The 25632-nt window shown below is 52.4% G+C and overlaps 2 protein-coding genes across 2 annotated transcripts; both read left to right on the forward strand.

Annotated features, from left to right (window-relative positions):
- The first annotated feature begins 361 nt into the window (after window positions 1-361).
- LOC141989713 (glycine-N-acyltransferase-like protein 3) lies at window positions 362-2205 on the forward strand. Its single transcript, XM_074956639.1, has 4 exons — window positions 362-476; window positions 771-852; window positions 1749-1972; window positions 2057-2205. The coding sequence occupies exons 1-4, from the start codon at window positions 362-364 to the stop codon at window positions 2203-2205; spliced, it is 570 nt and encodes a 189-aa protein (XP_074812740.1).
- An 8847-nt stretch (window positions 2206-11052) lies between these two features.
- LOC141989920 (glycine N-acyltransferase-like protein 3) lies at window positions 11053-19692 on the forward strand. The gene is made up of 6 exons (XM_074956849.1): window positions 11053-11213; window positions 12325-12457; window positions 13487-13594; window positions 13940-14061; window positions 14435-14560; window positions 18399-19692. Exons 1-6 carry the CDS (start codon window positions 11053-11055, stop codon window positions 18880-18882), a joined length of 1134 nt encoding a protein of 377 aa, XP_074812950.1. The 3' UTR covers window positions 18883-19692.
- Window positions 19693-25632: the final 5940 nt, after the last annotated feature.

Below are 25632 nucleotides of genomic sequence, written 5' to 3' on the forward strand. Positions count from 1 at the left end.
CATCCTCACTTGGCCACGCAGAGAGATGCTGCCCCTCAGCCACTGTGCTACACCTAGGGGAATGGCTGACTCAATGGAGTGGCGAATGGGACACAGGGCCTTTCCCCTGGAGGGGGAGCTGGCTCTGATCTGGCCCCCAGGGAGGGGGCCTGGCTGGCTTGCGGGGGGAGGGGGAGGGCAGGGATTGGGATCCAGGGTGTTTCTCCTCTAGGGAGCTCCAAGATGGGGGCCAGACTGGCTTGGGGGGGAGGGATTGGGATTTGGGGCCTTTCCCCTCTAGGGGTCAGGTTGGCTCAGTGGGGGGGCAGGCAGAACAGTCATTCAATGGGGTTTCCACGTCTCCCTCAGCAGGTGGCATTGGATGACTGATTTCTACACCAACATGTATGCGGCATTTCACCAGGACCTGGTCGCCTACCAGGCCCTGCTGGGCAGCACAGGTGGCATCAGCTGGGGCCAGGCCTTCCGCATCCATGGTAACCTCTGGGGCTGTCTCGTCCTGAGCGCCACAGCCACTGCTTGTCCCCCTCACCCTCTGGGGCCAAAACCCAGCAGACCCCAACACTGCCAGACCCTGAACCCACAGGCTTCTCAGGCTGTTCCCATGTGTCCAATGGGCTCAGGACACTGGGCTGGGATTGGCTCACTTGATGCAGGTCCCCTTTCACGAGACCTGTGTGCTGGTGGATTGGCTTGGTCTCCTCTCCTCCCCACATGCCAGGCTGGGCCCCCCACAGCCATGTTCTTCATTCAGTGCTCCCACTGCTCAGGGCCTGTCGCCGCCCCCTGCAAGGCTCCAGGATGGGTGTACGAGGCCTCGAGGGACACCGCCGAGGCCAAGGGGGTGCAGCTGTAGGCATCCAATTATTTCACCTACATTCAGCACTATGCCTGAAATCCAGTCAGTGTCTGCTGGGGAGTGGACAGATGGGGTGGGACAGCTTCACTGGAAAGCCCATGGATTGGCACTGCCCCTGTGGCCTGCTCTCTAGCTGCTCAGGGACCCCACAGACACTGGGCAGCTCAGGATCTGTGTGTGTGCGCGTGCACATGCACGGGGGTGGGGGTGGGGGCGGATCCTGCTTACCCAACACCAGACGTGTTATTTTAGAAAACTCCGGGGGCAGGAAGAGCAAAGCAGTGTTTGAACATTACAGACTATCCTGTACCCTGAAAAGGCAGATGGGGCAAAAAGTGGAACAGATAGACCCATGGGAGGAGGGCAAGCCAAGGTCTAGAGGAGCAATGGCGTCACTTGCTCCATAGCAAATGATGCTACTGCACAACAGCTGCCCGACCCACAGCCCTGGAGACCTGCACCCTGGCAAGCAACCCATGAAGAGCATGGACATCCACCTGCCCTATGAAATGGTTCTACCAGCCACAAGGGCCCCTGCGGGGCAGGAGCGTCTTCCCTCCCCAATGCCCATCCAGTCATCAGTGGCTCACTCAAGCCCTCAGCGAAGAGTCTGCCTCCCGGGGATGCTCTGGGAATGGGGAAAGCTTCCCTGAAGGAGACACTCCCTCCCAGACCCGCTGAGCAGGGACATGACAGTGCTGCTCCCATCTGCATTAGTGGGGAAAGGCCCCATGCTCTCAACTTCCCTGAGCCAGCCAGTTCCCTAGCCCCAGGGCCAGATCTGAGCCGGCACCCCACTGTGGGGAAAAGCTCCGTGTCCCATTCCCCACCCCGAGCCAGTCTGTCCCTCCCTCCCCTTGGCTCTACCTTGACCGTCTGTGCTCCCCAGGCTGGACTCTGCCATGTGGGAGACGTCCAGGGACGAGAGCCTCAGCAACCTGAGGAACAAGACATGGCTCTATGTGGGGACTGAGCAGAGCTGGCAGTACTTGGCCAACCTGATTCACCACTTCCCCAGCTTCTGCCTCCTGGATGCCACCGATCACCCAGTCAGTTGGAGCCTCATGGACCCCTTTGGTGCCATGGCGCATGGCTACACCCTGCCCCAGCACCGTAGGTGCGGCTAAATGCAGGTGCTTAGCACCATCACAGCCAAGCGGACTCATCCACAAGGCTGCTCCATCTTTGGCCACGTAGCCCTGGACAACCTCCCCATGCAGAGACTGCAGGAGAGCCAGAGCTTCCAGCGCCAGCCCAGCCTGTGCTATCATTATCCACACCCCAGAGCCAGTGATGGCTCCCAGCTGAGTGTCCTGACCCAGCACCAGCCACCACCTCCTACCTAAGTCCCCTTCCCCAGAAGCCTCTATGGGGCAGGGCTGAGGGCCAACAGGGTGGTCAGGAAAATCCAGGGCTCTGAATTGGGCCCCATGGAACTAGAAACATCTCCCATCTCTCCAGTGCCTCTTCATAACATAGCACATACCAGCCTCAGGGGTTGGGCCCTACCAAATTCACAGCCCGTTTTGGTCAATATCACAGGATTTTAAAAATAATAAACTTCACAGTTCCAGACATTTGGATCTGAAATTTCACCATGTTGAAATCATGGGGGTTCCCAACCAAAAATGCAGCTGGGGGGCCAGGTTGCAAGGCCATTCTGGGGGTGGAGGGGTGGGGGTTGCAGCATTGCTACCCTTAGTTTTGAGCAGCTGCTGGCAGCGGCACTGCCTTCAGAGCTGGGTGGTCAGAGAGCAGCAGCTGCTGGCCGGGAGCCCAGCTCTGAAGGCAGTGTTGCCACCAGCAGCAGCACAGAAGTGAGGGTGGCATAGTAGGAGAGGGGCCATCACTTTTTTGGGACAGGAAGGGCTGGTCTTAGGGGTGGGCAATAGCCCAGGTTGGTCAGGGAGGTGCCATGCCCCCCCCACATTTAGCCATCCCAAAGCCCCTTCAACCTCTGAGTGCTGGGACCAGAGCCAGGGAGGGACAGGGCTGTGGGCTCCTACCATGTACTGAGCTCCAGCTGCTAGTCCCAGTCAGGATGGGGAGGGACAGGTCTTCTTTTTCCCCTTCATGGGCCACTCCCTGGGCTGAGTCAGACCCACCTCCGGGACACTCCCCTGGCTTCAGGAAGCTCCGCAGCTGATGGCTGGGAACCCAGCTCTGAAGGGAGCACCACTGCCAGCAGCAGCACTCAAGCGAGGGTGGCCACCCTTACATTTGTGACACCGCCAGCAGCAGCGCAGAAGTAAGAATGGCAATACCGTATCATGCCACCCTCGCTGCTGCAGTGCTGCCAGCAGTGGCGATGGCTTCAGAGCTGGACGGCCCAAGAGCAGTGGCTGCTGGCTGGGAGCCCAGCTCTGAAGGCAGTGCTGCCGCCACCAGCAGCGCAGAAGTAAGGGTGACATAGTATTGGGGGGGCTGTCACTTTGGGGAGGGGGGCAGGTCCAGCCTTATGGGTGGACAACCCTAGGGTGCTGTGGCACAAACACAGCCAGCCCAAGGCCCCTTTAACCACTGAGTGCTAGGTCTGGAGCCAGGAAGGGGCAGGTCTAGGGCACCCCAGCCGAGGGCTCCTCCTGTGCACTGGGCTCTACACTCCAACCTCCAGAACCTCCCCTGGCTGCAGGAAGCTGCTGTTGGTGGCGGCGCAGACGTGCGGGGGGCAATACCACATCATGAACCCTCACTTCCGGGCTGCTGCTGGCGGCATCGCTGCCGTAAGAGCTGGGCTCCTGGCCAGCAGCCACTGCTCTCCAGTCGCCCAGCTCGTAAGGCAGCACTGCCACCAGCAGCTGCATAAAACTAAGGGTGGAAATCCCACGACCCCCCTACAATAGCTAGATTTTCTGGGGTAGCCCAGATTTCACAGTCTAATGCATTTTTCACAGCCTTCTTGGGTGGAACTTACCCTAAGTCAGGGGTGGCCAATCTAAGCCTGAGAAGGAGCCAGAATTTGCCAACGTACAAAGAGCTACAGTAATACATCCGCAGAACCCCGATCAGCTCCCCCCATCCCCCCGACTCCCAGCACCACCTGCCCACCAGCACCTCCCCCTGCCTCCCCACACCTCCTGATCAGCTGTTTTGTGGCATGCAGGAGGCTCAGAGGGGGAGGAGCGAGGGCATGGCAGGCTCAGGGGAGGGGGCGGGAAGGGGTGGAGTGGGGGCAGGGCCTGTGGCAGAGCCAGGGGTTGAGCAGTGAGCATCCCCCGGCACATTGGAAAGTTGGTGTCTGTAGCTCCAGCCCCAAAGTTGGTGCCTATAAAATGAGCCTCATATTAACTTCTGAAGAGCCACATGTGGCTCTGGAGCCACAGGTTGGCCACCCCTGCCTTAAGTCCTATAAACATAGCACCCTGCAGTCCAGCTCCCCTTTGCTGCTCCCTTCCTTAGCTTGTAGGTATCCTAGCAACTGTAACAATCTCCCATCCAATAAAGCTGTATGTCAGCCACAGCTCACAGGCCAGTATCAATGTGGTTGAGTGGCTGTAAATTCATATCCAACCCTCGGGATAAGTCTGAGAACAAACCATTCTTGCTGCTACAACCTGACTGCCAAAGGGGTTTTTAAATCATATTATTTGGGGGCCTGGGGGAAATGTAATTGCAGGATGGCAGAAGACTCAGAAGGTGCTTAAACTAGTAACATAAATGTCATATGTGAAAGTTTTCTGGAAGGGGGAATTAGAAGGCAGGGGGGAATAGGATAGAGGGGATTGGAGCTGCAGCAAAGGGAGGGGGATTATGAGGAGATCAGAGGGGCTAGGGGGTTCAGGTGATGTGATGGTGGGAAGGAGGCTAAGCAGGTGTCAGTCACGCTGTCAGGGTTCCCTCCCCACTCTGAATTCTAGGATACAGACGTGGGGACCCGCATGAAAGACCCCCCTAAGCTTATTTCTACCAGTTTAGGTTAAAAACTCCCCAAGGCACAAATTCTCCCTTGTACCTTGGATTAGGTAACACTGCCACCATCAAGTGATTTAGACAAACTCAGGGAAAGGACCACTTGGAGTTCCTACTCCCCCCAATATCCCCCTAAACCCCCTTTCTTGGGGAGACTTGAGAATAAACAAGATGAGCACAGACCAACCTTGGGTTGTTTTTTTTTTAGTGTCCTTGTCATAAATATAAAGGGAAGGGTAAACACCTTTAAAATCCCTCCTGGCCAGAGGAAAAACCCTTTCACCTGTAAAGGGTTAAGAAGCTAAGATAACCTCGCTGGCACCTGACCACAATGACCAATGAGGAGACAAGATACTTTCAAAGCTGGAGGGGGGGAGAAACAAGGGGTCTGGGTCTGTCTGTGTGATGCTTTTGCCAGGGACAGAACAGGAATAGAGTCTTAGAACTTAGTAAGTAATCTAGCTAGATATGCGTTAGATTCTGATTTCTTTAAATGGCTGAGAAAATAAGCTGTGCTGAATGGAATGGATATTCCTGTTTGTGTCTTTTTGTAACTTCAGGTTTTGCCTAGAGGGGATTCTCTATGTTTTGAATCTAATTACCCTGTAAGGTATTTACCATCCTGATTTTACAGAGGTGATTCTTTTTACTTTTTCTTCTATTAAAATTCTTCTTTTAAGAAACTGAATGCTTTTTTCATTGTTCTTAAGATCCAAAGGATTGGGTCTGTGTTCACCTATGCAAATTGGTGAGGATTTTTATCAAACCTTCCCCAGGAAGGGGGGTGCATGGTTTTGGTGAGGATTTTGGGGGGAAAGATGTTTCAAAACGGGCTCTTTCCTAATAAAATAAACCCGGTTAGACGTTTGGTGGTGTCAGCGAAAGTCCAAGGGCAAAAGGTAAAATAGTTTGTACCTTGGGGAAGTTTTAACCTAAGCTGGTAAAAGTAAGCTTAGGAGGTTTTCATGCAGGTCCCCACATCTGTACCCTAGAGTTCAGAGTGGGGAAGGAACCTTGACAGTCCTAAAAACACCCCAATCAGATTCTAAAAGAAATAGAACTTTATAAAGAAAAAAGGTAAAAGAAGCACCTCTGTAAAATTAGAATGGAAGATAATTTTACAGGGCAATCAGATTCAAAAACAGAGAATTTCCCTCAGGGCCAAACTTTAAAATTACAAAAAGAAATCCAGGAATACACCTTCCTCTCAGCACAAAGAAAAATCACAAGCCAAAACAAAAATAAGGTAATGCATTCCCTTGCTAGTACTTACTAATTCTAATGGAGTTGGATTGCTTGCTTCCTTGATCTGTGTCCGGCAAGCACACAGAACAGACAGACCAAAACCTTCCCTCCCCACTCCCACGATTTGAAAGTATCTTGTCCCCTTATTGGTCCTTTTGGTCAGGTGCCAGCCAGGTTACCTGGGCTTCTTAACTCTTTACAGGTAAAAGGATTTTATGCCTCTGGCCAGGAGGGATTTTATAGTACTGTATACAGGAAGGTTGTTACCCTTCCCTTTATATTTAGGGCACATGCCCGCATTCTTCCCTCCCATATGTGCCCTGGGATTGGGCAGTACTGTCCCTCTGAGGGTGTCTGAGGCATCATGTGAGCTGGAATCTGGAGTTCTCCCCCTTTAGGGGGCTCTGAGCCCCTCTCCCTGCCCCTGTGCATATGCTGGGATCAGGGGAGAACGTCTCTCTGAGGGTGTCTGAGCCCATCTCCCTGCCCCTTGGTGTGTGCCAGGATCTGGGGGTCCAGTCCCCTTTATATGGTGTTTGGCCCTTCTCCTTGCCTCCTCTCATGTGTGCTGGGAACTGGGGAACCCTACCGTCTGACGTCCTTTCTCTGCCCCCCACATGAGCTAGCATCCAGGGAAGCCCTGTCCCTCTAGAGGCGGGGAGCAGAGTGCAGCCATCCCAGGAGCATGCACCAAAACCACACCACTAGATCAGGGTGAGGAATTAAGAATGAGAAGGCTTGGTGCAAAACACAAGCTCCCAAGCACTGACCAGGGGAGAGGGGCTGAGAATACCCACTGAGGTGAATGGAGCTATTGTCCCAGGCTGTATCATCTCAATGGGTGCTCTTGTTCAGCAGATACCGTCACACCAAGATCTATGGGCCCTGTCACACTGCTCAGAGCCACCTGTACTTTCAGGATTGTCCCATGCTGGGGATCTGGAGATAGCAAAGCAGCTGCTGCTGATTAATTTCATACAATTTTACAGCTGAGTGCCAGGTTGGCTATGGTTAAAATAGAGAAGCCTTCTGTTTAAAATCAATTTTTCTAAGTGCTCTGAAATCCCCATGCTTACTTGGATTGTCTTGAAATTTGGGGTGCCTCCTGAGGGTATGATGTAGGGTTAGTGACCCACATTTGAGATAATTTGAACAAGAGGTTCCTGAACTACAGCCACCCACCATCTAAAATAAAAAAACAGCTTTTCTTCAAGTTCACATCTTTTACCAATAGTTTGTGTACACCTGCCTTCAAAAATGCTGATGCCTTAATGGGATGGCGTGATGGGGTTGGGACTCACCACCGCAGCGCCTCCTGCTGTTCACTCTGGGAATTAGCTCAGTTCATGTGGAGCGCCCTCTGCCAGTGGTGTCCCGTCCGTCTCTCGCCCTCGACTGGCTTCTCGACCTGTGTTGCTCCCAGCTCGTGGCATCCTCTTCAGGACGCTACCCTCTGGCAGTGCCTTAGCACTTAGAGGAGAGGAAAGTGATCAGGAAGAGTCAGCATGGATTCACCAATGGCAAGTCATGCCTGACTAACCTGATTGCCTTCTATGATGAGATAACTGGCTCTGTGGATGAGGGGAAAGCAGTGGACATGTTATTCCTTGTCTTTAGCAAAGCTTTTGATACAATCTCCCACATTATTCTCGCCAGCAAGTTAAAGAAGTATGGGCTGGATGAACGGACTATAAGGTGGATACAAAGCTGGCTAGATCATCGGGCTCAATGGGTAGTGATCAATGGCTCCATGTCTAGTCGGCAGCCGGTATCAAGTGGCATGCCCCAAGGGCCGGTCCTGGGGCCGGTTTTGTTCAATATCTTCATTAATGATCTGGAGGATGGCGTGGATTGCACCCTCAGCAAGTCTGCAGATGACACTAAACTGGGAGGAGTGGTAGATACGCTGGAGGGTAGGTATAGGATACAGAGGGACCTAGACAAATTAGAGGATTGGGCCAAAAGAAATCTGATGAGGTTCAGCAAGGACAAGTGCAGAGTCTTGCATTTAGGATGGAAGAATCCCATGCACCGCTACAGACTAGGGACTGAATGGCTCGGCAGCAGTTCTGCAGAAAAGGACCTAGGGGTTACAGTGGATGAGAAGCTGGATATGAGTCAACAGTGTATCCCTGTTGCCAAGAAGGCTAACAGCATTCTGGGCTGTATAAGTAGGAGCATTGCCAGCAGATCGAGGGACATGATCATTCCTCTCTATTCAGCATTGGTGAGGCCTCATCTGGAGTACTGTGTCCAGTTTTGGGTCCCGCACTACAAGAAGGATGTGGAAAAATTGGAAAGAGTCCAGCGGAGGGCAACAAGAATGATTAGGGGACTGGAGCACATGACTTATAAGGAAAGGCTGAAGGACCTGGGATTATTTAGTCTGGAGAAGAGAAGAATGAGGGGGGATTTGATAGCTGCTTTCAGTTACCTGAAAGGGGGTTCCAATGTGGATGGATCTAGACTGTTCTCAGTGGTAGAAGATGACAGAACAAGGAGTAATGGTCTCAAGTTGCAGTGGGGGAGGTCTGGGTTGGATATTAGGAAAAACTTTTTCACTAGGAGGGTGGTGAAGCACTGGAATGGGTTACTCTGGGGAGGTGGTGGAATCTCCTTCCTTAGAGGTTTTTAAGGTCAGGCTTGACAAAGCCCTGGCTGGGGTGATTTAATTGGGGATTGGTCCTGCTTTGAGCCGGGGGTTGGACTAGGTGACCTCCTGAGGCCCCTTCCAACCCTGATATTCTATTATTCTAAGTGGAATAGCCCCCCAAACTACCTTGTCTCAGTCACAGCTCTACCAAGCTGCTCCAGCTAACCCCTCCCCCATTCAGTAGAGCAACACCTAACATGCTGAGGACAGCTGGATCCCAGGGGCTCTTCGCAGTTCCAGGGGCAGGGTTAAGAACCATTGGCAGGCACCTTAACTCCTCATTGCTTGGTTTTCAGATGTGAGAATTTTGCTGGGCTTGACATTTTGGAAGGGTGCGTGGAACCTCTGGGCAACATTAACTCAGTGGTTTGCCAGTGACTTAGCACTGACCTCCTGGCACACAAGGGAGCAGGAGATGTGGACACAGCTCTACTACAGCTTGGAACAAAGTCACAGGGTGAGAAGGAGGCGACTGTGTTTGTGAGAACCCCAGAGACTCAGCATCCCAGGAAGTCACACGGGAACGCAGAGACAAGAGGAGGGAGAGCCAAGACGGATCCCACAGAGCTGGGGGTATTGAGGCAGTTGTTGATGCCAACATGACCTCTGCCTTCAGCTCGGCTTTGCCAAGCCAACCTGAGGATTCTCTGATGCCGGATTCCAGCTGAGTAATTGTGACAGGTTGGGTCACAGAAACCCCCTTGGGACTGCCACCTGATGTGCTGAGACTACCTCTGAGCCCATTTTCCCTGGCAGCTTGGGACTTCAGAACCCTGCCTTGTTGAGCCTAACATGCCAGTCTGCTCCAGCACAGACCCAGGATCTGAACCAACTCCTTCAAAAGCTGCAGACTTAACTGAAAACGGCTTAAGAAGTGCCCCTTTCTCCAGCACCCAGATATCCAGTTTCCAATGGGATCCAAACCCCAAATAAATCCGTTTTACTCTGTATAAAGCTTGTACAGGGTAAACTCATAAACTGTTCACCCTCTATAACACTGATAAAGAGATATGCACAGCTGTTTGCTCCCCCAGGTATAAATTACTTTCTCCGGGTCAATTAATAAGCAAAAAGTGATATTATTAAGTAGGATTTAAGTGGTTTCAAGTAATAACAGACAGAACAGAGTAAATTACCATGCAAAATAAAACAAAAACATGCAAGTCTAAGCCTAATACAGTAGGAAACTGAATATAGATGAAATCTCACCCTCAGAGATGTTCCAATAAGCTTCTTTCACAGACTAGACTCCTTTCTAGTCTGAGCCCAATCCTTTCCCCTGGTACAGTCCTTATTCCAGCTCAGGTGGTAGCTAGGAGATTTCTCATGACTGCAGCCCCCTTTGTTCTGTTCCATCCCCTTTTATGGCTTTGGCAGAAGGCGGGAATCATTTGTCTCTCTGGGTCTCCACCCCTCTTTCCTAATGCAAAAGCCCCAAGTTTAAGATGGATTCCAGTACCAGGTGACATGGTCACATGTCCTCTGAGATCCCAAGGCTTCATTCTTCCTGACCTGACTCACAGGAAGGCTTGCAAGTAAACAGAGCCATTGACAGTCAATTGTCCTGGTTAATGGGAGCCATCAAGATTCCAAACCACCATTAATGGCCCACACTTTGCATAATTACAATAGGACTTCAGAGTAATACTTCATATTTGTAGTTTCAGATACAAGAATGATACATACATACAAATAGGATGAACACACTCAGTAGATTATAAGCTTTGTAATGATACCTTACAAGAGACCTTTTGCATGAAGCATATTCCAGTTACATTATATTCACACTTATTAGCATATTTTAATAAAATAATATGGAGTGCAATGTCACAGTAATAAACGTGATGCCAAGTTTCTGCATATACGGATTGCATTGCTCCTGGCAGGTAATGAACCGTGACAGCCCCATGCTAAGGGGATTCCATCTTGTCATAGGTAGAAACCTGCCCAGCCCAGACCCCATGGCTGCTCCCCAATGCTGATAGAGACCATGTGAGATCCCGGCCACGGCATGGATATAACGGGTATAATGAGGAAAGAGTGTCCCAGGGCACACAACCCTTGGAGGACAGGGTTGGGAGAGACACAGAGCCAAGGCAAGGATAAAGCCAAGGAGAGGGGCCCAGACTGGGGTCTCCCAGCACAACCCTCAATGAAAAGCAATAGACAGAAACTGCAAGCTAGGAAGGAGCTGCGGTGGGGGAGCCTAGGGCTGGGACAGCAGGAGCTGTGGGTCGGACTCAGGATTGAGGGGCACCAGCAGAACTGGATTGCTCATGCCCTCCTCCTGACTGTGCTTGTGTTTCCTCAGAATTCTACTCCACTGGCCCCAGGAAATCGTCTCACCCCTCCCTGCCCATGGAAGGAGTGCCTTGTGACTGCAGGAATGCTGCTTTCCCCAGCTCTAGGCCAGGCACAGACTCTGTTAATGGTTCATTCACTCAGGGATAAGAGGCTGGAGCAGCCCCTGAGGGAGAGCAAGACCCAGCGGGGACAGGACCAGCTGCTGTCAGGCAGGGACCTCACTGCCTCACGGAGACTGTCCAGGTGAGTGGGACACAGAAACTGTCCAGGTGAGTGGGAGCTACTGGGGCCACCTGAGTCCTGCACAGCCCAGCCCTGGCATGGCTGGGGTCACAGAGACATAGACAGGACATATTATTGTAGGGTCTATTGTGAGCAAGGGAGAAGCACCTGGTATGTTATTGTGGGGTCTTGACTCTCACAAACACAGCTTAGCAAATTCTGGGGGAAAATGTTGTAAAGATTTGTTGCCCCTTACAAGAGAAATTAGACTCAGTGGAGGTATTGACCTGCCACTCCTTGTGCTCTGGGAACATCTAAGCGCCACTTGTTCAAATTCTCATCAAAAGTGATTTTTTGATTGAAAAGCTGAAACATTAACTGCAAGAAAGTGCTGATACTTAGGAGGAGAGGAAAATCCACAGGAAATGCTGCACTGAGAATATAACCATTGGGTTTGTTATTGCAGAGTCTCTGGTGGGTACAGGTGTGTAACCAGACTGGTTTCAAGTATCAGAGGGGTAGCCGTGTTAGTCTGGATCTGTAAAAGCGGCAGAGAGTCCTGTGGCACCTTAGGCCATGTCTACACTACGAAAGTACTCTGATTTTACAGAAGTCGATTTTTGGGGACAGATTGTATAAAGTCGCGTGCATGCATCCACACTAAGCACATTAATTTGGCAGTGTGTGTTCACAGTACCCTGGCAAGCATCAACATTCCGAGTGATGCACTGTGGGTAGCTATCCCACAGTTCCCGCAGTCCCCGCTGCCCATTGGAATTCTGGGCTGAGCTCCCAAGGCCTGATGGAGCCAAAAATTTGTCACGGGTGGTTATGGGTAAATGTCATCAGTCAACCCATAGACTAACAGACGTATTGGAGCATAAGCTTTCGTGGGTGACGAAGTGGGTATTCACCCACGAAAGCTTATCCTCTAAAACATCTGTTAGTCTATAAGGTGCCACAGGACTCTGCCGCTTTTACAGACTGGTTTGTTATTGTAGGGTCTACCCACAGCATTTGTTATTTTGGCAGGGCTGGAATGTTGCAGACACCCCTTGTGTCACCAGGGAGGTGTGGGCAGGGGGGCGGGGAGGGGGAGGTCACAGGGAACTGATGGGTCTCTCCCCTACAGGACATCCCTTGTGCCATCCCTGCTGGAATCTGTCAAGGGCCCATCCCCACCAGAGATGCTGATCCTGAGCTGCTCCTCCAAGCTGCGGCTGCTGGAGGGGACACTATGGAGCGTCCTGCCTGATACATTGCCGGTGACACGGACCCATCTTTTTTCCCACGTGCCACTTCCTGGGACGGGGATGGGAGCAGGGCAGAAAGTTCTCTCTCCCCAGGGTAAAGGGGTGGAGATTGGGCGGGCTGGGGGCAAGCCCCAACCCCTGGGTCAAGGGCTAGCTAGAGGGGGCAGGCCCCTCCCCCCAGGTGCTGGCTGCTCTCCCAGCCGCCCCCTCTCCACTCGCATCTCCTGTCTCCCAAAGTCCAAACCCAGCAAATTCCTGCTGTTCATCCAGTGTAGCCAGCAGGACCTCCCCAGTCAATCACAGGGCAGATTGGCTCTATATCAACCAATTACAGCGCCGGCAGGTTCTGAGCCAGCCAGTCACTGCATTGGCAGGCTCCGTGCCAGCCAAAGACCTGGGTAGCTCTAGCTTCCTCCATGACTCCATGCCCATCACATGGCTCAGGTGTATGTGTGGGGGTCAGCAGCCCCTTTGTCCTCCCTCTCCCACGCTCAGGGTCTCCCCTGCGATACCAGGCCCGGACCCACAAATAAGGGGTCAGACCCCTAAATCAGAAGAGTAAACCCAGGATGGTGGTTAGAGACTGGCCCCGCCCCGGCCCTCATCCCTCATAATCCCTTCCCCATATCTCTCCCCTCCACGTCTCTGCCCCCTCCCTGCCCCTCACCCCAACGCCTAGTATCCCCCACATCTCCCCACACGCTTCCCAATCGCCTCTCCTTGCTGCTCCTCACATTTCCCTGCCCCCCATCTCTGGTACCCAGAGCCTGGGGCAGCCGTCTTCCCTGGCCTCAGCCCCCTGAAATCATTGTGAGGTGGTGGCCATCTTGACTAAGGGCAGCCTGTGGTGTCAGCCCCATTGGCAGGGATGGGAGAGGGTGGCCATGTTGGAGAAAGGCAAAAACCTCACCTAATGTGCAGAAAATCACGAGATGCTGAAACCCCCCAATAAATATTGTGAGGCTCCAAACAGAGTTGTGGGATTGGGAATTGCTGCCCCTCCCCCAGCTCTGACCCCTACCACCTCCATGTCTCTGACAGGTCTATGACACTGTGATGACCATAAACCGAGGGAACCTGGCTGCGCAGGAGGTGCTGGTGGATTCATGGCCCAAGTTCAAAGTCGTGCTCACCCGGCCGCACAGAGAGGTGCCACCCCTCAGTCACCATGCTGCACCTGGGGAACTGGATGGCTCGGGAGGACGTAGAATGGGACCAGAGGCCTTTCCTCTCCAGGGGACCCCAGGACGGGGGGCCAGATTGGCTTGGGGAGGAGACAGGGACTGGGATTGGGATTGGGATTTGGAGCCCTTCCTCTTCAGGGGCCCACAGGGTGGAGCCAAGTTGGCTTGGGGGCTGGGAATGGGACATGCAGCCCTTCCCCTCTAGGGGGGGCCCAGGGCAGGGACGAGGCTGCCTCAGGGGATGGGGGGCAGGCAGATCAGTCATTCCATTGGGAGTTCTCCCGTCTTGGCTGTATGTCTCCCCCTGCAGGTGGCATCGGATGACTCTGATTTCTACACCAACACATACACGGTGTACTACCGGGACCTAGGTGCCTACCGGACCCTGCTGGGCAGTGCGGGTGCTGTCAACTGGGGACAGACCTTCCGTATCCATAGTAACATAGGCCCCACAGCATCTGGGAGAGCCCCACAGCAACTGAACACATATGTCGTGTCTGGGCCAAACCCAAGGATCCCGCCCTACAATGCCAGCCCCGAAGCCCTCCACTGCCCCTCCCCCAGGCTGCAAGGCTGCTCCCATGAGCCCTATGCAGGGCAGGTATATATGGGGTAGCCCCTTGCCAGTGCTGGGCTGGGATCAGCTCACCTGACCACACCCTCTTCCCTGATGGCTGGGGGTTTGGAAGCTCAGACTCCTGCCCCTCCCGCCCCCTGTGCCAGACTGGGCTCCCCACACATGTGGGCCCTTTTGTCACCACCATTCAGTCCCTTTCCCCACTGCTCATGGTCCGTCGCTGCCCCCTGCATGGCTCCAGGATGGAGTGTACAAAGTCTCTAAGGACATCGCCGAGGCTAAGGGGATCAAGCTGGAGGTGTTCTGCTACTTCACCTATTTTCACCCAGATCCCAGCTCCATGCCTGAGATCCGGTCAGTGTCTGCCTGTGTCACGGGGCCCCACAAGGGGCGTGGTAGGGAAGGAGGCAGCCTAAGAGGCGGGGGCATTGGCCAGTATGGCACCAGGATTAGGGTGACCAGACAGTAAGCATGAAAAATTGGGACAGGGGCTTCGAGGTAATAGGCACCTATATAAGACAAAGCCCCAAATATCAGGACTGTCCCTATAAAATCAGGACATCTGGTCACCCTAACTGGGATGCCCAAGATCTGGCTGGCTATTCCTTATGCAGGGCCCAGGGCATTGGGGTCATAGAATCATAGAATATCAGGGTTGGAAGGGACCTCATGAGGTCATCTAGTCCAACCCCCTGCTCAAAGCAGGACCAATCCCCAATTAAATCATCCCAGCCAGGGCTTTGTCAAGCCTGACCTTAAAAACATCTAAGGAAGGAGATTCTACCACCTCCCTAGGTAACGCATTCCAGTGTTTCACCACCCTCCTAGTGAAAAAGTTTTTCCTAATATCCAACCTAAACCTCCCCCACTGCAACTTGAGACCATTACTCCTTGTCCTGTCCTCTTCTACCACTGAGAATAGTCTAGAACCATCCTCTTTGGAACCACCTCTCAGGTAATTGAAAGCAGCTATCAAATCCCCCCTCATTCTTCTCTTCTGCAGACTAAACAATCCCAGTTCCCTCAGCCTCTCCTCATAAGTCATGTGTTCCAGACCCCTAATCATTTTTGTTGCCCTTCGCTGGACTCTCTCTAATTTATCCACATCCTTCTTGTAGTGCGGGGCCCAAAACTGGACACAGTACTCCAGATGAGGCCTCACCAGTGTCAAATAGAGGGGAACGATCACGTCCCTCGATCTGCTAGCCAACTTTCTACCCACCTTATAGTGCATTCATCCAGCCCATACTTCTTTAACTTGCTGACAAGAATACTGTGGGAGACCGTGTCAAAAGCTTTGCTAAAGTCAAGAAACAATACATCCACTGCTTTCCCTTCATCCACAGAACCAGTAATCTCATCATAGAAGGCGATTAGATTAGTCAGGCATGATCTTCCCTTGGTGAATCCATGCTGACTGTTCCTGATCACTTTCCTCTCCTCTAAGTGCTTCAAAATGGATTTCTTGAGGACCTGCTCCATGATTTTTCCGGGGACTGAGGTGAGGCTGACTGACCTGTAGTTCCCAGGATCCTCCTTCTTCCCTTTTTTAAAGATTGGCATTACATTAGCCTTTTTCCAGTCATCCAGGACTTCCCCCGTTCGCCACGAGTTTTCAAAGATAATGGCCAATGGCTCTGCAATCACAGCCGCCAATTCCTTTAGCACTCTCGGATGCAACGCGTCCGGCCCCATGGACTTGTGCTCATCCAGCTTTTCTAAATAGTCCCAAACCACTTCTTTCTCCACTGAGGGCTGGCCACCTTCTCCCCATGCTGTGATGCCCAGCGCAGCAGTCTGGGAGCTGACCTTGTTCATGAAGACAGAGGCAAAAAAAGCATTGAGTATATTAGCTTTTTCCACATCCTCTGTCACTAGGTTGCCTCCCTCATTCAGTAAGGGGCCCACACTTTCCTTGGCTTTCTTCTTGTTGCCAACATACTTGAAGAAACCCTTCTTGTTACTCTTAACATCTCTTGCTAGCTGCAGCTCCAGGTGTGATTTGGCCCTCCTGATTTCATTCCTACATGCCCAAGCAATATTTTTATACTCTTCCCTGGTCATTTGTCCAATCTTCCACTTCTTGTAAGCTTCTTTTTTATGTTTAAGATCCGCAAGGATTTCACCGTTAAGCCAAGCTGGTCGCCTGCCATATTTACTATTCTTTCTACACATCGGGATGGTTTGTCCCTGTAACCTCAATAGGGATTCCTTGAAATACAGCCAGCTCTCCTGGACTCCTTTCCCCTTCATGTTATTCCCCCAGGGGATCCTACCCATCAGTTCCCAGAGGGAGTCGAAGTCTGCTTTTCTGAAGTCCAGGGTCCGTATTCTGCTGCTTACTTTTCTTCCCTGTGTCAGGATCCTGAACTCAACCAACTCATGGTCACTGCCTCCCAGATTCCCATCCACTTTTGCTTCCCCTACTAATTCTTCCCGGTTTGTGAGCAGCAGGTCAAGAGAAGCTCCCCCCTAGTTGGCTCCTCTAGCACTTGCACCAGGAAATTGTCCCCTACATTTTCCAAAAACTTCCTGGATTGTCTATGCACCGCTGTAGTGCTCTCCCAGCAGATATCAGGAAGATTAAAGTCGCCCATGGGAACCAGGGCGTGTGATCTAGTAGCTTCTGCGAGTTGCCAGAAGAAAGCCTCATCCACCTCATCCGCCTGGTCCGGTGGTCTATAGCAGACTCCCACCACTACATCACTCTTGTTGCTCACACTTCTAAACTTAATCCAGAGACACTCAGGTTTTTCTGCCACCAGGATCCTGTTGCCACCAGCAGAATCTCAGTGGGATTGGCACTGAGCCCAGCCTCCTTCAGGGACCCTGCAGGAACTGGGGAGGATAGCCATTGGGTGTGGCCAGTCATGGGGATGGAGATCCCTGTTCAGCTCCTGCACAGGGCCCCCAGCCTCTGCCAGGAAACCCTGATGCAAATGGCTTCTGTGCCATCAATGGGGCCCCATCCGTGGCCCCTGAGGACCAGGCACTCCTGCAATCATCCATCAGCCCTGGCAGGGCTTGGGCAGCGAGAGGCCATGCTCCCCACATCCCTGCACCACGTCTCACCTGGCCCAGGATGGAGAGGAACCATCCCTGTCCACAGCCTGTTCAGACCTCGGCTTCTCACCCAGGACCCAGGGAAGGGCAGATACCCCAGGGGCACTGTAGGGATGGGGGGGGTCTCTATCAGGAAGGGTAATGAGACACTCAGTTTTAATGAGAAGGGATATTAGGCAGCCTTGCCCCTGTGTGGGTAAGAGGGTAAAGGCCCCGTGTCCCATTCCCCACTCCCTGAGCCAGCGGATCCCCCTGTTCTGGGGCCAGATCAGAGCTAGCGCCTCCTAGGGGGGAAAGGCCCTGTGTCCCATTTCCCATCCCCCAAGCAAGGCAGCTTCCTCACCTCTCCACTTGGCTCTATCATCCCCCTCTCCTGAGTCCCACAAGTTTGGCCAGGTCTGGAGCCCATCTTACAATGACCTTCATGGGAATCCCCCCCGTCCTGTGGGGGAAGCCCAGTTTGATTGACTGCCTCTCCCACATGCCCCTCCGGGGGAAGAGCTTCTGCAGTAAGAGGTCCCTGCCCCTCCCTCTCCCTGCAGTAACATGACACATTCTCATGGGACGGGGAGGGGGAAGAGGGAGCAGAATTTGCTCGGACATCTCAGGGTGGTTCCACTCCCTACTCCCCCGCCCCTCTTGTGAGCAATGGGACAGCCTGGTGTCCCTGTTCACCCCTTCCCTGGGACACCCAGCCTGGGAGGGGAAGAGGGGAGCCTGCTGCAGCCCCCACAGGGCTGGGAGGGGTGGAAGAACACCAGGAGGTGCAGAGGGGAAGCTGGGGCTTGGGGTTGGGGGCGGGAGGCTGGAGACAGAGTTGATGGGTGCCTGTGCGGGGGCAAAACTGATGGGGCAGAATGATTTGCTGGGCAGCAGATGGGCAGATATGGGGATAGGAGCTTCTGCAGGGAGGCCCATATCACCATAATAAATCTGGGAGTTTTGGCAACACTGATTATGTCACACCCAGGGGTTCGGGCCAGGGGAGTTCAGCTGTCAAGGGAGACCAGCAATCACAGCGTCATATTTTTAAAAAACCTCATGATCTTAGGGCCATCTCATGATTCTGAGGTGTCACTCTGATCATTGACATTTGGGGGTTGGCCCTGCTGCTCTCTGCTGCACCCAGGCTGGACCCGGCTGTGAGGCTCTCGTCCCTGGATGTCTCCCATGCCGGCCTGCTGAATGAGACATGGGTCTTTGGGGGGAACGAGAAAAGCGGGAAGTACCTGGCCAGCCTGATCCGCCACTTCCCCAGTGTCTGCCTGCTGGATGCTGTTGGCCACCCAGTCAGCTGGACCGCTTCAGACCTGTTTGGTGCCATGGGGCCTGCCTACACTCTACCCCAGCACCGGGGACGCGGCTACATGGGGATGCTGAATAATTTGATGGCCAAGAGGTTGCACGCACTAGGCTATCCCAGCTATGGCAATGCGGCCGCAGAGAACTACCACATGCAGAGTTTGCAGGAGAGGCAAGGCTTCCAACGCCAGCCCAGCCTGTGCCACTTCATTCACAGAGTTATACTTCATATTTCTAAGTATCAGAGGGGTAGCCGTGTTAGTCTGTATCCACAAAAACAACGAGGAGTCCGGTGGCACCTTAAAGACTAACGGATTTATTTGGGCATAAGCAAGCCTTTGTGGGTAAAAAACATCTGAAGAAGTGGGGTTTTTACCCACAAAAGCTTATGCCCAAATAAACCTGTTGGTCTTTAAGGAGCCACCGGACTCCTTGTTCTTTTCATATTTCTAGCTTCAGATACAAGAATGATACATGCATACAAATAGGAGGAATATATTCAGTAGGTTATAACCTTTGTTATGATACCTTACAAGGGACCTTTTGCATAAAGCATATTTCAGTTACATCATATTTACCCTCATAAGCATATTTCCATGAAACATATGGAATGCAACGTCACACCCTGCTCCTCAACTTACTGCCAGAGACTTGTACACTGTCCATGGCGGAGGCAGTATACATAAAATTCCTCTTTTCTGGACAGGGCATCTGCTACCCAGTTCTCTCTTCCTGTAATGTGCATAATTTCCACCTCAAATTCCTGCAGGACCAGGCTCAAGCGTAGCAGTTTGGAATTTGTGACCCCTCCCTTGAGGGCATCAGAAAGCATGCCTTGGAGGGAACTCCAGGAAGGTGGGGGAGAAGTTTTTTGAAGAGGATGGGAAACTGTATAGGGAGTCCCCTCTAGGGAAGAACCGAGGCCCCGGCCAACCCTATAAGCCAGGGATCTCAAACTCAGATCACCATGAGGGCCACATGATGATTAGTACATTGGCCTGAGGGCCGCATCACTGAAACCTTTTCATACAACAATACAAAAGTATAGTCAAAAATGAAAAAAATGAAGAGTAATATAGTATGCTATTAAAAGTCAACGTATTAACTTTTTTAAAACCGTAATGCGAAGAGGGGTTTTAATAAAATGTAAACACTCAGTAATGCACCTCACTCAAATGACAAAACATGCATTTACTTTTAGAATTACTTCGGTTAAAGCCCCCCCTCCCCTGCCCCTGGCCCTGCCCCCACTCCATCCCTTCCATGAGGCCCCACCCCTCTTCCCGCCCCATCCCATCCCCATTCCAACCCCTTCCCTAAATCCCCGCCCCGTCCCCACCTCTTCTTCCCCTCCTCCCCTGAGCACGCTGCATCCCCGCTCCTCCCCCGTCCCTCCTGGAAAGTCCTAAGTTTGGCAGCGGGAAGCACTGGGAGGTAGGCGGAGGAGCTAGGACGTGGCGTGCTCGGGGGGGGGGAGTGGAGGGCGGGGAGCTTGGCTGCTGGTGGAGTCGGCGCCTATGGCGGGCCGCAGGAAATAACTCAACGGGCCGGCCGCGTGTTTGAGACCTCTCCTATAAGCAGTTGGTTGTACCCAGTCAACCTGGGGAGGAATTAGTGCTGGTAGCGCATGATAGTCCTTTTGCTGGTCACTTCGTGGTACAAAGGACTTATGACAGGCTGAGGAGGAATTGCTACTGGCCAGGGATACAGAATGATGTGAGGGATTATTGTAGGACTTGTGCTGTGTGTCAAGAGAGGAAGAAACCAGTGGGACCCCAGAAGGCTCTGCTGCATCCCTTTCCTGTCATACAGGAGGCATTCCAAAGGGTGGCAATGGACATAGTGGGTCCTATGCCGTGCCCCACTCAGAGGGGGAACAAATATATTTTAGTCGTGGTGGATTTTGCCACTCGGTATCCCAAGGCAATTGTGCTGTCTAACATAGAGGCTGAAATGGTAGCAAGAGCCCTGCTCACCATATTCAGCAGAGTGGGCTTTCCTAAGGAGATTTTGTCTGATCGGGGGGCAAATTTTACGTTGCAGTTCTTCAATGAGTTATGGAAGGTGTGTGGGTGGAATGAGACAGCTTAAGACGGCCCCTTATCACCCCCAGGCCAATGAGCTCGTGGAAAGGTTCAATGGGACCCTAAAATCCATGCTGGGGATGTATGCCAAGAAAAGGGGCCAAAGTGGGCAGACAATTTATGAGTTTACCCTGTACAAGCTTTATACAGAGTAAAACAGATTTATTTAGGGTTTGGATCCCATTGGGAACTGGGTGTCTGGGTGCTGAAGAGGGGTGACCTGCTGAGCAGTTTTTGGTTAAAGTCTGCAGCTTTGGGGGTGTGGACCAGATCTGGGTCTGCGTTGCAGCAGGCTAGCGTGTCTGGCTCAACAAGGCAGGGTTCTGGAGTCCCAAGCTGGCCGGGAAAATGGGCTCAGAGGTAATTCCAGCACATCAGGTGACAGTCCCAAGGGGGTCTCTGGGACCAAACCTGTCACAGGTATATCTTATAAAAGAATAACAACCAGTTTTGGGTTGTGTTTGCCCTATTTCTCAGCAGTTCATCCTGAATTTGGCATCCTCAGTTGTGATCCACAAAGGCACGGTTACGGTGTGGGGCTCCACATGCTGTTGTGCGGAGTGGTAACAGCACGTGCAGAGGTTTGCTGCTGGTCACTAACATTACAAGGCATTATGAGAGACAGCCCAGGCTGGAGAGAGTTCAGGGGGGCACAGCGGTCCCACAATCCCAGGCTACACTCCGGGGATCCCGTCACACCATGGCACATGGCTGCAACCCTGCCCCAGTACCGTAGGCGCGGCTACATGCAGGTGCTCAGCACCATAACAGCCAAGCAGATGCATGCATGAGGCTGCCCCATCTTTGACCCTGGACAACCTCCCCATACAGAGGCTACAAGAGAGCCAGGGCTTCCAGCGCCAGCCCAGCCGGTGCCATCATTATCCACACTCCAGAGCCAGTGATGGCTCTCGCCTGAGCCCCGTGACCCAGCACCAGCTACCACCTCTTACCTAAGTCCCCTTCCCCAGCAACCTCCATGGGGCAGGGCTGAGGGCCAACAGTGTGGCCAGGAAAATCCAGCGTTCCGCATTGGGCCCAATGGAACTAGAAACATCTCCCGTCTCTCCAGCACCTCTCTGTAACAGAGCACATACCAGCCTCAGGGGTGGGGCCCTACCAAATTCATGCTCCATTTTGGTCAATTTCACGGTTTTAGGATTTTTTAAATTGTAATTTTCACAGTTTCAGATATTGTAAATCTGAAGTTGACCCCGTGGGTGTCCTGACCCAAAAGGGGGTTAGGAGGGGGTGCGGTATTGCCACCGGAGCTCTGAAGGCAGCACTGTCACCAGCAGCAGTGCAGGACTAAGGGTGCGGCCCCCCCTACAATAGCCAGATTTCATGGGGGAGACCAGATTTCATGGTTGTGAAGTTGGTAGGACTCTACCTATGGGGCCAACCGCTGCAGCCCCATAACCAGCCTCCTTGGATGGAACTTGCCCATAGCCCTATAGGCATAGCACCCCGCACCCCAGATCCCCTTTGCTGTCCCCTTCTTTGGCTTTCAGACTTCCTAGCCACTGTAGCAATCTCCCATCCAATGAAGCTACATGCCAACCACAGCTCCCAGGCCCCGTGTAGCTCAAAGCGGGGGTATTACAGTATCAAGGAGGTTGAAGGCTGAAAGTTCAAAGCCAACCCTTGGCAGAAGTCAGAGAAGGAACCATGCCTACTGCTATAACCAGCCTCTGCCAAAGGGGTTCTTAATCTTATTATTTGGGGGCGTGGGGAAAATGTAATTGCAGGATAGCAGAAGATTCAGAAGGTGCTTAAAATAGTTCACATAAATAAATGACCTCTGTGAATGCTTGCTGGGAGGGGAAATAGGGATAGAGGAGTTTGGGGCTTCAGCAAAGGGAGGAGGATTAAGGGGAGGTCAGAGGGGTTGGGGGTTCAGGTGAGGGGGTGGGATATTGGGACAGGTGATATGATGGTGGGAGGGAGGGTGAGTGGGTGTCAGTCACCCCCATATTCTTCCCTCCCATATGTGCCCTGGGATTGGGAGGACCTTTCCCTCTCGGGGTGTCTGAGCCCTACCTCTCTGCCCCTCTCATGTGAGCCAGAATCTGGGGGGCCCTCCCCCTTTAGGAGGCTCTGAGCCCCTCTCCCTGCCCCTGTGCATCCACTGGGATCTGCGGGGGCTGTCGCTCTCAGGGTCTCTGAGCCCTTTGTGTGTGCCAGGATCTGGGGTCCCTGCCCCTTTTTGGGGTGTCTGACCCCATTCCTTGCCTCCCCCCATGTGTGCTGGGATCTGGGGGACCCTGTGCCACTTCGATGGGCTGAGTCCTTCTCCTTGCCTCCCCTGCCCTTCTAGACAGTAGCTGAGCTCCTTCCCCTGCCCCCACAACACTAGATTGGGGCAAGGAACTAAGCATGGGCAGGCTTGGTGTATAGCAAGGGCTCCCAAGCACTGACTGAGGGAGGAGGGCTGAGAACACCACCGAGATGAATGGAGCTATTGGCCCAGGCTGTATTATCTCAATGGGCGCTCTCCTTCAGCTGATACCATCGCACTGAGATCCATAGGCCCCACGATAGCAAAGCAGCTGCTGCTGGTTAATTTCATACAATTTTACAGCTGAGCACCAGGTTGGCTACGATTAAAATTAAGATTTTTGTTTCAAAGCAGATTATTCTAGGTGCTCTAAAATCCTCATGCTTACTTGGATTGTCTTGAAATATGGGATGCCTCCTTGGGGTACGACGTAGGGTTAGTGACCCACATTTGAGATCATTTGATCCAGGGGTTCCTGAACTCCAAAAACAACTTTTCTTCAAGTTCACAGCTTCTACCAGTGGTTGTTTTGCACCACTGCCTTCAAAAATGCTGACGGCTTAATGGGATTGGAAGGTGAGGGTGAGCTGGAAATGCTGGGGGGGGGGGCGGGGAATACTAAATGTTGCAGGGTATGGTGGAGAGGGGGAAGGAGAGAGACACACCAGTCTTTTTACACATGTAACAAATAACCGCCACATTTTTGGGTCATAGACCAACTACACACTCCAAACGTTACAAAGCACAATCATTATCACCAATCCACTGTTACGTAGTGTGTGTGGGGAGCGGCGAAGAAATGCCCCGATACACCCATAATACACTTACTCATGCTCTGTCATTGCACTGTACTGAACAGGGGCTTCAACTACGTGAAGAGGGTTCCAAAGAGGATGGATCTAGACTGTTCTCAGTGGTGGCAGATGACAGAACAAGGAGTAATGGTCTCAAGTTGCAGTGGGGGAGGTCTAGGTTTGATATTAGGAAAAACCATTTCACTAGGAGGGTGGTGAAGCACTGTAATGGGTTCCCTAGGGTGGAATCTCCAGGTTCTTAAGGGCCAGCTTGACAAAGCCTTGGCTGGGATGATTTAGTTCGGGTTGGTCCAGCTTTGAGCAGGGGGTTGGACTAGATGACCTCCGAGGTCTCTTCCAAACCTAATCTTTTATGATTCTGTGATTCCCTACACTTGCCCAGCACACAAATGCTAAGGGCGAGTTTAGACTACAAAGGCAGATCAAGCCAGGGAAAAATTCTCACCCTGGAGCGAAGTTGTTACATTGGCCCAACTCCCTGTGCAGACAGCGCTAGGACAGCAGAAGAACTGTTGCTACAGCGTTTTCAGTGTAGACACGGACTGAGCCTGCTCTACATCACATCTGTTCAATTTTACAACCTCTTCAACCTCGTCCCCTTCGGGTACATGATGCCGTCTAACACTACAATGTCTTTTACCTTTCATTCCTACCCACCTCACTGATGACAGTCCCCCAGGCAGGAAGACCCCATGCCCCATTAGTGACACAACGTGCACAACCCAGTGCTGTAATGAGGTGAAATGGATCTCTCGGGGTACGCGGGCACCTTTCCTTTGATCACAGACCTGGGGGAGGAAGAGGGGCTCACCTTCACCGAGGGGAACAGCCCTCAAAACCACTTTGTCTCTGCCAAGCTGCTCCAGCTAACCCCTCTCCCATTCAGTACAGCGACACATAGAATCATAGAATCATAGAATATCAGGGTTGGAAGGGACCCCAGAAGGTCATCTAGTCCAACCCCCTGCTCGAAGCAGGACAATTCCCAGTTAAATCATCCCAGCCAGGGCTTTGTCAAGCCTGACCTTAAAAACCTCTAAGGAAGGAGATTCTACCACCTCCCTAGGTAACGCATTCCAGTGTTTCACCACCCTCTTAGTGAAAAAGTTTTTCCTAATATCCAACCTAAACCTCCCCCACTGCAACTTGAGACCATTACTCCTTGTTCTGTGATCAGCCACCACTGAGAACAGCCAAGCGCCATCCTCTTTGGAACCCCCTTTCAGGTAGTTGAAAGCAGCTATCAAATCCCCCCTCATTCTTCTCTTCCGCAGACTAAACAATCCCAGTTCCCTCAGCCTCTCCTCATAAGTCATGTGTTCCAGTCCCCTAATCATGGACAGGTGTAAGAGAGAACAAGTTGCCCTGGACTCGGAGGGAACTCTAGTCCAAGCCCTGAGAACTAGATTAAAGTCCCAGGCTGGAGCGGGTGATGTCACATGGGGGAAGAGAGTCCCAATGCCCTTAAAGAATCTACGCATTAGTGGTTGAGCAAACTCCAAGTGGGAAGCCATTTTCACCATGAGATGTACCTTAAGGGAGCTGAGTGAGAGTTTAAAATGTAGTGCAAAATCAAAGGGAGGAAAGAAGAGGTTGGGTCTGTCCGTTTGGAATGGTGCAAACTTGGAGTCGTTTCCATTTTGTAGATAGGTATGTGGAGTGGTCAACTTGTGGTTGTGTTGCAATATGTGTTTCAGCTTGACAGAGCATTCTGCTTCTAAGCCTTGGAACAAAGAAAGATCCAAGCCTGGAGGCGGAGGACCCATGGGTTGGGGTGAAGGGTCAGCCCATTGTTTTGAGAGAGCGGGTGAGGAATGGGCTGACGTCAGAGGAACAGGACGGCATATTGCCATCTGCATCAGGTAAGGGAGCCAGACTTGTCAT

This window comes from Natator depressus, chromosome 6 (assembly GCF_965152275.1).
Source record: "Natator depressus isolate rNatDep1 chromosome 6, rNatDep2.hap1, whole genome shotgun sequence".
Taxonomy (NCBI): domain Eukaryota; kingdom Metazoa; phylum Chordata; order Testudines; family Cheloniidae; genus Natator; species Natator depressus.